This window comes from Anoplolepis gracilipes, chromosome 3, assembly GCF_047496725.1.
Source record: "Anoplolepis gracilipes chromosome 3, ASM4749672v1, whole genome shotgun sequence".
NCBI classification, from domain to species: domain Eukaryota; kingdom Metazoa; phylum Arthropoda; class Insecta; order Hymenoptera; family Formicidae; genus Anoplolepis; species Anoplolepis gracilipes.
The window spans coordinates 12,761,137-12,772,857 of record NC_132972.1 but is presented as its reverse complement, the minus strand read 5'-3'; the positions used below and the strand labels follow the sequence as shown (position 1 = coordinate 12,772,857).

Sequence of the window (11,721 nt, the reverse complement as noted above, 5' to 3'; positions counted from 1 at the left end):
ATACGGGACACGACAGGGACAGGTAGCATAAAGAGAGAACGAAATTACAGATACGCATATCTACTCTAGTCGAGTCCTTCTTATCAAGGCGAAGCGGACGAGTGGCAGGTCTAGAAGAACTTTCATTCGCCGGCGATTCTTCGTGCACGCGCTCACAAAGTCGTACGTCATGTCGAGCCGTTTAATGGCCTTTTAATACTACCTTACGAGCGGCGCGTTTCCCCACCCGCGCAACTCTTTCACTGTACTGGTCGCTGTCTTTGAATAAAACGATCGACGCGCTCTTCTCTCGTTGAGATGCCATTGCGTCTCTCCGTCGGACTTGCTGTCCCTCTCGGAGAGGTGGTAATCGAAGATTCCTAAGGGTTTATGTCATCGGTCGAACAGCGGTTCGTAAAACGAAGACGAAAATTCCAGGATGAAAGAGAGAGAGAGAGAGTGTGCGCGACTTTCATCGTTTAGCGGCCGGAGAGCAGATCTCTTCTATTCGTGAGGATACCTATCAGCGGTTACGCGCCGTTGCGCGTATCTTCCCGCCGGATCTTCTTTGTTACTTCCATCACGCACGGATGACTATACCCATGGATATATACGCGGATGTGTTTACGACAAAATGATAGGGATAAGCGGTGATCCCTAATAACCTTATTTTATTATGATGCCGGACAGTTTAGTTTAATGTTTGACAATTAAATATTTTTTATCTTTTTATTTAATCATTATTAGTAACTAGGCATTAGTTGCAATTATTTTTTAATGTTTCGTAAAGAATGCAAATTTTAGATTTAGTTATCGATAACATTTATTATATACTATTATATAATTCATAGCTAGCATTTTAGAGATTTGAAAAATTTTAAATTTTGATATTATTTTATAAAATTAAGCTATTATTGTATGGTCAGTAACTACAACAAATCTTTTTAGATATAATACATACTTAAGTTAAACAATAATTACGATATCAGATATTTCTCACCTCTCATTAGCGATTGTTACAATTGCCATCAGTTCTATTATTATCTTTGTCGTATATTTTCACGAGCACAGTAATAGCGTGATGGAAAATTCATAAAACTTTATAAACGCGATAAGCAGCGTGTCTTCTGCAGAATTGTTTTGAGAATACCGAAGGAGAAAAGCTGCAAGTTCCAGCAGTTGCCGTAGTGGAATTCTTTCAGAGGGAATATTAATGCTGCCGGGAAGGAACTGTGCATCGCGTCTAGTAGTCTGTTAGACAGCCCCATTATTTGCTCGCCTACCCACTTCGAATGCATTAAGAAATATTTTCGCAGGACTCTTCCATTATGCACGTACGTCCGCGAGAGTCAATCCGCGATTGCCGCGTTTAACGTCGAGAAGCGCATTTTTTATTCGATAACACGGGGAGTTTGATCGTTATGTCATTGATCGCTCGCGAGAGATTGTCGGATTCTCGATAAATCGCGTTCGCATAAACCGGTGTTCTCTTATGTAATCTTTTATGACATCGGAAGATATACATATAAGTATGTATATCCGTAAATGTACACGTGCTCGCTCTGGCGTAAAATTTTTTTATTGTATCGGTCGATCTGCGTTCTGCTTGTCGCACTCGTGAGCCATTTAGAAGCACCACATAAACTTTAAGAACGTTTAATATATATTACGAAGTTTTTTTTATGTATGTAATTTCTGATTCGCTGCAATCGTCAATTCCATATGGTTTCAAGAAATGCATTTATTGCGAAGCGCTTGTACTTCCTGTATTTCTCCATCCTTGCTTAACGCCGATAGTAATCATTAGAACGAGTTTGTAGAACTTGCGTTAAATTTTCTCGAAGATCTTTCGATACTTTGCTTTAGTTTCACTAAAGCCGACGTTATCTTCTTTTACAAATAATACTGTAATCAAAACAATTTTTACTCATTTAGTCTTTTAATTGAACTTAATCTGTTTTTACATGTAAGACTTGCTACAGATGTAACATGTGTAACATATATCTTTATTAGGAATCGGTGCTATTGCTTTTAATCGTCTCGAGGGATGTTTTTCTTCTTTTGATGATTTTCTTGCTGTTGCACTTAGCTAAGAATTTTAACTCTTCTATGATTTGATCTCTATAAAATACCTGTAATATAAAACAGGCAATTTTTATAATATTACGGAAATAATTTCGTAGGAAATATACAGAATTTGAATTATTCAACATGTTCTTACGTTATGTTGGATTGCAAGATTTCGAATGTTCCAAAGAAACGACCATCCCGCAAAAAGCCACGACAACATAACGCCGCTTGTCATAATTAAAAATACTCCCTTGACGTCTTCAAAATTTAATGCTTCCACTTGAACTTTTACCTTTTCCTACGAAAAGCAAATTTTCAACATTGACAATTTTTTTAAACGTCAGTGATAAACAATCGTGTTCATTCAATGCTTAAGTAGTGACGTGAATTGAAGTTTCCAAAAACTGAATATAAATTCCTCTCCAAGTTGCGTCATAATAGTTCGAAATTTATCCAGTAATTTTCTTCCTAAATCTTGAACTAACTATACTTTTACTTTTACTTTAACTCTAGCTTACTCGCTTACACGTCAAACACGCGCCAAAACCGCTATGTCGTCCCTACACGTGCAGACTAAATTGGTAAAGTTTGAGTCAGCTTAACTATAAATGCGACAAAGTAACGTGAAATATTTTGCTTGTGCGTTTTATCTATCCATGTAATCAAATATATGAAAGAAAAATCGATAATTAGACGAGTACAAAGTTGACTGTTGAAAACAAATATTTTTGATAGTTGATTGAATTTTAAATAATCTTATATCTTTTTTAAAAACAACAACATTTCAACTATTTATAAGGTAGCACGTTTTAAGAATTCTGCGCAACGTCCAACATTCGTCATATATAATTTCATTTTTGCTATGAAATAAACGAAATTGAAAACACAATGCAAAAATATACATCTCATACTTCACATTCATCGCCGCCGCGTTTCTCTCTCCACCATTTATGTTGCAACTCGTTGATAATGCCGTTTTCTTTCAGTTTTAGTACAGCACCGCTGAGATCCGTGCGATAATATATATCTGTCATTGAAACATACACACGCATTTTCTTTTATTAAAAGTTAAATTGTTTTAATCGTAATAGTTTTATTGAATCAGAGATATCAGTTGAATTAATGTATAACTAATTGAGAACAACTGGATGACGATTTATATATAAAATATTCTGCCTCAATAATTGCTATATTATAAATTATATAAAATCAAAGAACTCACCTTTTTTCATTGCTATCCCGTAGCCCTTGGCATCTAAGAGTCCACCGACCTGTGTTACATTACACTTTCTCTGCTGAATGTATTCAATTGATGAGGACTCCATGAGATATGCATAATTCTCTTGTTGTACCTTCCACACGCCGTCTTCGTTCTTTCCCATAAGCACTTCGTCAGCATGATCCATCATGTAATTATACATAATCTGGTATGGTTCATGCGAGGAGTCCTGCAAAACGACATCGGTCGTTCCGAGTCTAGCCGCTTTTATAAATAATATCGCGGAATATTATCGTCAGTCAATATGTCAGTTAATAATGGTCTATTTATGCCTCTTTTGGGAATCGTATCACTCACCTTGAAAAATGAGAGTGTCGAGCCGCCCTTTTTTGCGCCATACTTTATTTCATGTTGATAAGCCAGATCTTCCGCTACCTTGAAGGGCCACGCAGCGGATTTCGTGGCTAACGCAGCCGCTAAATTGGCAACGTATGTCGAGCCAATAATCAAATTGAAAAACCACCACGCGATAGCTAAGGTTCTTGTTGAAATTCCTCTGAAATATTTATTTTGTTTTATATTAAATAGAGCATTTTTTAAACAATACATATTTGATCGTTGTGAAAGTCTTTAGATTACGAAAGAATCATAACTCAAATTATATTTAAAATAATAATTAGAATAATATTATATAGTATAACATTGTAAATTTCTTTAATGAGGCCATAATGTTCGAACTTAGAGAATAATTTTATATTCACGCGGAATAAGATTTAATATTATTTTTTTAAGCGTGCTATTTAAAATATATAATGTTTTTCGTCCAATCGTAAAAAATCTATAATATATAATAATATCTCAAATTTGACTATAATTATTAATCGCAACGCAAACTTTATATGACACATACAAAAATCCTCAACGAAATAAAGTTTTATTATGCATTCAATAAGAGTTTGATTTTATGTAAGAGAAATATCTCGATAAATATAAATTCTGCGAACATTGACGAGCTTTATGAAGCGAAGATCAACTCACGCTGGTGCAAATCCGGTGTTACCCTTCAATAAAGCTCCGATCACACAGAACGGAGTGTCCAATAAAGTGAAAGGCGTTTCCAATACTTCCGGTTCTTTAATGCAAGGATATGGATTTGTCCATTCGACGGGACAGAGTTTCCCAATCACGAATAATAACATTGTCACGATGATGTAAGCTGCAATCAGATACACCCACACGTCTTTCGAGAATGGTCCTAGAAAGGACAGCAAGTTCGGCGGAGCACTCGTTGGTTTTCTATAGAGGACGCTTATACCTAAAAAAAATATATATATATATATATATAATTTAATTGAGGCGTAAATGGATTTCTCAAATCTCGATTTATGCTTTATATTTATAGATATGATTTTATAGAAAAGAATATACGTTGTTTATATCAGGTTTTACCTAAATTCATAAACAGACTTGTAAAATCTACGGCGTCCTGTCTTTCTGCCGTGACCGTCAGATCTGTGATCGCTAAATCCGCTGTCTTCAAAATTAAAAGAAAAAAAATTATTATGTTTTTTTTACTTAGCATGTAAAATATAATTTTAGTCCATTTATTTTCGTATAGATTATATTATATAAACTTTTTACGCTCATGTAATCAGATAGAGAACAAGGAAAATATAAATATACATTTTTTCCGACAATATGTTAAAATGTACATGATTAGTAATGATGATTTATTTTAAGGAGCAAATTTAAAAATATTTTGTCAGAGAGAAATAGAGAGGCAGCTGCTTTATCGATGTAAGAAGATACAACGCGTTTCTCTCACATCGTGCGCACGATGGAAGGTAGCAGCACTACTCGTGAACGAAGGTCGGTCAAGTTTATCATGTGCTTTATGCCGTTTATGTTGGATCAAAACGTAAAGAAATGCCTCATTGACTTACGCCAGCGATTATTTTTCCTATCATGCCATTCCACTGACCGGTCGTTTTATTAAGCGATCCATACGCATTGTCGACCTGAACTTCAAAGGTATAATTAAACCCCAATATCTTGCTCATCTCGTGAATTATATCGATCGCAAAGCCTTCGTATCGATCGTTTCCAATTGTCATATTGGATGATTCTTTAAGCATTCCATATGGGTCTGTCTGGAATTTATTTCGGTCTAATCAGAGACATTTTTCTTTATTTTATATTAAATTGGAGATTAATATTTCCAAAATAATATATATTAAAATGTATATACATTTACCTGCAGAAAAAACGGGCCACCCAAATTAAGTACAAATTTTTTAACATCTTCCAATAGCGATAACTCGGTCAAAAATCATCGTATCGGGATGGGCCAAAGTGCAAATGAAAGCTTAAACATTCCTCTAAACAACAAAAAAATTTAGAATTTTTTAATAATAAATATTACAAAATGGGGGACCTTAGGACGAGACCTTAAAAAATGAGGGAAAAATTTTTTTTTTTTTAACTATTGCGCAGCTAAGTGAAGTCGACTGCCTGGTGCAAAACTGTATAAGTTTTAAAGCTTATTCAATTCCTAACAAATCCATATTTTGTCCATTTTTCTACGACGATTTTTTAATGCCAATTTGTGGATCTCTCGTGAGTGCGTGCGTGTACATTATGTATGCGTGTGTCCTGCTCTTGGCGTTACTCAGGATCAACGGCGTGGACGTAACAGGAATCTGATCCCGTGTGTGTGTGTGTGTGTGTGTGTATGCGCGCGCGCGCGTGTAGTAATGCGTATTGGCACATAATGCTCAAACGTTAATAGCACTTCGCAATGCTTTACAAAAGAAATGGGATAATTTAAAACAAGAAGACATAACAAATTTGATTAACAGTATGCCCCAACGGTTAGAAGAATTATTACGTGCGAGAGGAGGCAATACGCATTACTAAACACACACGCGCGCGCACAGACACACACACACACACACACACACACACACACGGGATCAGATTCCTGCTACGTCCACGCCGTTGATCCTGGGTAACGCCAAGAGCAGGACATACGCATACATAATGTACACGCACGTACTCACGAGAGATCCACAAATTGGCATTAAAAAATCGTCGTAGAAAAATGGACAAAATATGGATTTGTTAGGAATTGAATAAGCTTCAAAACTCATACAGTTTTGCACCAGGCAGTCGACTCCATTTAGCTGCGCAATAGTTTAAAAAAAAAAATTTTTCCCTCATTTTTTAAGGTCTCGTCTTAAGGTCCCCCATTTTGTAATATTTATTGTAAAAAAATTTTGAATTTTTTTTATTTTTTAGAGGAATGTTTGAGCTTTCATTTGCACTTTGGCCCATCCCGATACGATGATTTTTGGCCGAGTTATCGCTATTGGAAAATGTTAAAAAATTTGTACTTAATTTGGATGGCCCGTTTTTTTTTGCAGGTGAGTGTAGAATGAAAATGCGTGTGTGATAGCATAAATAATGATTATCTTTTAATCGCAATAATATATCTTCTCAAAGAAGATAATGCTGTTATTAAAATTAATCATTGTATTATTTTGTTTTATTATATTATTTGATTGTGTATCATGATGTTAATCACTTACCTTTTGCATATAATTTAAAATCATATTACTTCTGTACATATATAAGTTATGTCTTATTTTAATTAAAAATTCTTTTTATCAAATACATTTACAAAATTATTGAATGTATTTTATCGTATAATCGTCATAATTTCATCTTAACTTATTAATAATTAAAGTATTCAAAATTAAATCTATCCTTTTTTGATGATTTAATTAATTACAAATTTTAAAGGAACGTGTTTCAAAAAATAAATACTAATAATATTTATACTGGAACATACTAACGATATCAGGACAAGAAAATGTTTATCACGTAAACTCTTCTCATCGTCCACTCCAGGAATCCTATGTCCTGGCTCCCATTTAATACCAAAATTCGTTTCCCACCTTCCAATTTTTCGCAATCCTTGTTTTTCGAGATTTAGAATGTCCAGATGGAATTCACTCCGGAATCCGGCGGTATCGAATTTGATCATCCCGCTCAATCCATTTATTTGTTCCTAGTGTCAATTTAAAGGTGTTTTTGATTAAAATATTAAGAAAGTGATGATTAGTAAAATCGTATTATTCTTTTAAATTATTTCTAAATTAATTCTAAACATATATATATGCATTTTTTTTACAAAATTAGGCTTTATTATACACGCGTTTAAATTAATGTAAGCACACATACGTTTCGTATATAATTACTCAGGCTGAAACCGTGTCCCCAAATTTCCGTACGATTGCAAAATAACTTCTTAATATTTCCCTTAACGCTGTCGTATAATCGTGCATAACCTCTTGCAAAAAGTTGGACCGCATCGTAAGCGAGCGCTGCTTCTACTTTTAGGTCAGAACTGTTCGTTAAATTCCAATTAAAAGCCCGAAATTGAAGAATACGTTGGACAATTGGACTTTCCGGATTGATTAAACGAACACCTGTTAAATTCACTCCGGAATATTTGTACGGTTCTAAACTCACAGTCTGCAAATCCTAATGATGAAGAATAAAATGTTATATATAGGTATACATATAGATGTAATTTCTTTTGAATCAGATAAAATTTAGAAGATTGATATAATTAAAAATATTTCTTATTTGAAATCTAGTAATGATATAATTTTATATAAATTTGTAATTATAATATAATCTCTTCAAGTTATTCTTATCAAACATGATTATAAAATATCTTACCAAAGAAGTAATGACCACTCTATATCTTTCTGATAATATTCCGACTTGCAATGCTTGCTCGAGAATAGTCGCAAGAATGTCAGTTGAACAATCGATTATAATATTTCTGTAATCGGATCCTTTCACTTCTTTCATGGCTTTCCTGCAGGCAAATTATCCCATTAATTTTCGAGTAGCGCTTGTATCTCTTCAAAAAAATCTTGGCAATAGTGACATGTGAGGCTGCACGAGCGACGTTCGCATCACATTCAGACAGTCGTATCGTAAATCATCATGATATTTTCTGGCATTTACGGCGGAGCTAAATAACGGCACAGGTGCAGAATAACTTTGTTTGACAAACGTCGCTTGTGCATCCACGCAAGCTTGTTCCAGGAACGACCTATTTATATGGTTCGTGCGTACCTAAAATTTGGTCCACTACCCAAATGGAATGCCATGGCGGAAATGCTATTCATGTTTGGCAATTTTAGCAGACGACTCATGCGAATCAGATTATCTGTGTTGTCGTAAAGTATTGCATATTCTTTCCATTTATATTCTTTTATTATATCATGAAAAACCTAAATTATGTATCAGAAATTAAAATCTTAATATAAATGTCATTCAATCAATATTAATCATTGAAATATATGAAATATAAAAAATTTTAATTTAATTTTAATTTCTTTGTTTTTTTTTGAGTCTGATTAAATCGTCATTTGATTAGCAGTTAGAAAATATTATATCTTGAAAAATAATAATGTTTGTAAACATTCCAAGAAAAAAAATACGATAAATTTAAGATATAATATTTACTTAAACATTTTGTTCTAGGACAGTGTGTAAGAAATATTTTTATATGCAATACCATTTTCTTTTTACTTTAAGTTAAATGTTTTTTACAGTGTAATTTTGCATTTTAATGACCAATTAAAACTAAGGTGACTGCAGTTATGCAGTTATGACCTAAGTTATTTGTAAGTGAGGGATTTAAAACAAGTACCATAGAAAGCATATCAGGATGTGGATACAAATTTATGACATTGCCGCGTTTTGATTCGGAATCCCATCTGGCGGCAATATGTGGTATGTCCAAGGTATCGCACATACTTTCAACATAGTTCGCTGTCAGTTTGTTCTGGGGACCGAATATTCCGGCTACTCCTCTGTTTACCAATTTGCACGCTGTACGCAGTATCCAAAAGTGCATAATATAATTTCGCAAAATGCTTTATTACATACATGCGTTATTTGCCATAGAAATTGAATATTTAATCGCTAGGCTATGCATTATTAATTAAAGTACTTAATTTAAATATCTTAGCAAAAGTTTGTAGAAGAGATGGGCGACAATAAGGATCGATTGAGACCCTTATGTCAATTATTTTTTTACTTTTAATTATAAAACACATATTTACAAAAAATTTTAATTAATAGACTGCAAAATTGCAAAAGTATATATATATATATATATATATATATATATATATATATATATATATTGCAATATGTGATATTAATTTATATAGATTAAAAAAAATATATATATTAATTTAAATACAGAAAATGATAATATACCTCTCTTTGCTACGCGAATGGCATTCTTGTTGATTTTCTCACTTTTGAGAGTTAAGAATACGCCCATAGTATCTTCGGCCACAGTGATATTTTTATTATTCACTGCTTCGATTGATATCTCAAACGCTCTTTGAATCATCTCATCGCTATCGAATATGCCTCCTGCGATTATTGATGAATTTTCATCGATACATTGAATCAATTATTTTCAAGATTTTTTATTTTTATCACTTATGATAGAAATAAAAGACTTTTCATTTCTATTACTTGTGAAAAACACATATGATGAGCTTACCAATAGGAATTTTTCTTGGAAATCCCAGAATATGGGATATAAATGCAGTAGTAATATACAGAAGCAGGATTTTTCGATCATTCTAGAAAAAAATTGTTCTAACAGCAATGCAATAGATGCAATAAATGCACTGTCAGTGTTAAACAATTTTTTATTTTCTAAAACTAAACAATTATAAGAAATTTAAATTAATGTCAGTTAAAATTAGGTTTACTTTTGTTGTTACTATTCCATTGACGTTATTGCATTGCTATTTTATGCGACCTGACATACAACACATTGATACGTATATATATACGTATATGTATAGATATATCTATATCATGGTATATTTAGACACTTCTCGCCTCTCTGTGCCAATATACTCTATAACAGCTTCTCTCAATTTATCTGTAGAAAACAACTGTCGAATGGTTCACTGACAGTTTCTGAGAGTTGTCATCGCGTACAGATTTGCTTTTTAATAGAGATTTGATAACGTTTCAAATATAGACATGTGGTTTGAAGTTTAAATGTAATTTAATAAACATACAGTTTTTTATTCAAATAATTTAAATAATATAAACGTGTGAATATAATATTGTCTAATATTGTACAATAACGTAGACTTTAGCGTTAAAAGCTTTGTCAATTTTATTTTTATTTAAGAGTTTTTAATCGTTATAGAAACAAAAATTTGTATTGACGAAGCTAACAAAACCATTCCATTTTTAAAACTCAAACATTATTTATAGAACTATAGAAGCAAAAAATATCTGAATAATTTTATCTATTATTTAGAAGTACAAAGTTTCTACGTATTATAAACTATGTATTTACAAGAATCATGTTTTTTTAAATTATTATGCAGGAAAAACGAAAATGCAATATTTATTTTTTAATGCATTTCCTACATTAAGTTATATATATAGCTTAACATAATCTCATATAACATATAACATTTGCGTGGCCGAAAGCCAAAGCAAAGCGCGGGCACCAAAGTTGCATTGCGAGAAATACATTAAACCTTTTCTTTCACGTGAGAAAACAAACCATTTTTATAACATAATAATGTTGACGTTACGAAAATCCACGTGATAGCCTCGCGCAATCTATCACATTTTTCACGTTTCAACAAGAATATTAATAATATGATAAAATAATTGATAAAGTAAATTCTTCAAGTTAATTGATGATATGAGATCACACGCGCGATTAATTGAGTTTATCACAAATGATTAGGATTACTGGTCAACACAAGGAAAACTCATCGAACTTGTATATATATCACGGACCACCCGGCGCTATCGGAGCCAGTGGTTATACTATCCCATAACCATCGGTTGACTATTTTGACCACATGCAAGCTCGAAAAGTAGGTAATAAGGCCGGTATTTTCTGGTATGCTGTTTTGCGCATGACCATCATAGCTTTATTTCAATTCGGAGAATTATCACTGTTAATAATGCCGCGCTCTTCGTAATGATTTTATGAATTGAAATAGAGATAATCGAGCGATAATTCTTTTAAAATTGCTAATATTTTTTAAAATTGCCTAGATTTGAGAAATGTGTGTAATTGTCATTTGAAATACATTAATGTTTGGTTTTTGGAATTAACTTTGCCAGGTTTTGATCGCAAATTTTTATAAATATGTTTGGTCCCAGACTATATATAGATGTAGAAATTACAATAACATTGATAAAACTATCTTAACTTTTAGTTACGTACTTTGCTCTTCTTACAATTTTTCTTTTTTTTCTCTAATCAAACCAAACTTCCATTTATTTTGTTTTAAATACAAATACACAGAGCTCGAGAAAAAGTGCACTTAGAAAACATTCAATATTGAGTATATATCGTTAACTATTAT

At 32.7% G+C, this 11,721-nt stretch overlaps 1 protein-coding gene across 2 annotated transcripts; it reads right to left on the bottom strand.

Annotated features, from left to right (window-relative positions):
- Nucleotides 1-1,922: 1,922 nt before the first annotated feature.
- LOC140664168 (glutamate receptor ionotropic, kainate 2-like) lies at nucleotides 1,923-11,677 on the bottom strand. Of its 2 annotated transcripts, none has more exons than XM_072889011.1 (16): nucleotides 10,902-11,677; nucleotides 9,870-9,951; nucleotides 9,575-9,736; nucleotides 9,000-9,181; nucleotides 8,420-8,577; nucleotides 8,015-8,156; nucleotides 7,511-7,813; nucleotides 7,119-7,337; nucleotides 5,212-5,418; nucleotides 4,718-4,802; nucleotides 4,307-4,583; nucleotides 3,626-3,824; nucleotides 3,272-3,497; nucleotides 2,961-3,076; nucleotides 2,201-2,347; nucleotides 1,923-2,111 (listed from the first exon to the last, which is right to left on the bottom strand). In XM_072889011.1, exons 1-16 carry the CDS (start codon nucleotides 10,902-10,904, stop codon nucleotides 1,989-1,991), a joined length of 2,631 nt encoding a protein of 876 aa, XP_072745112.1. In that variant the 5' UTR covers nucleotides 10,905-11,677; the 3' UTR covers nucleotides 1,923-1,988. The 2 variants fall into 2 exon arrangements, with proteins under 2 accessions (XP_072745112.1, XP_072745111.1); XM_072889010.1 differs by lacking the exon at nucleotides 10,902-11,677 and adding an exon at nucleotides 10,689-10,698.
- Between the last annotated feature and the right edge of the window lie 44 nt (nucleotides 11,678-11,721).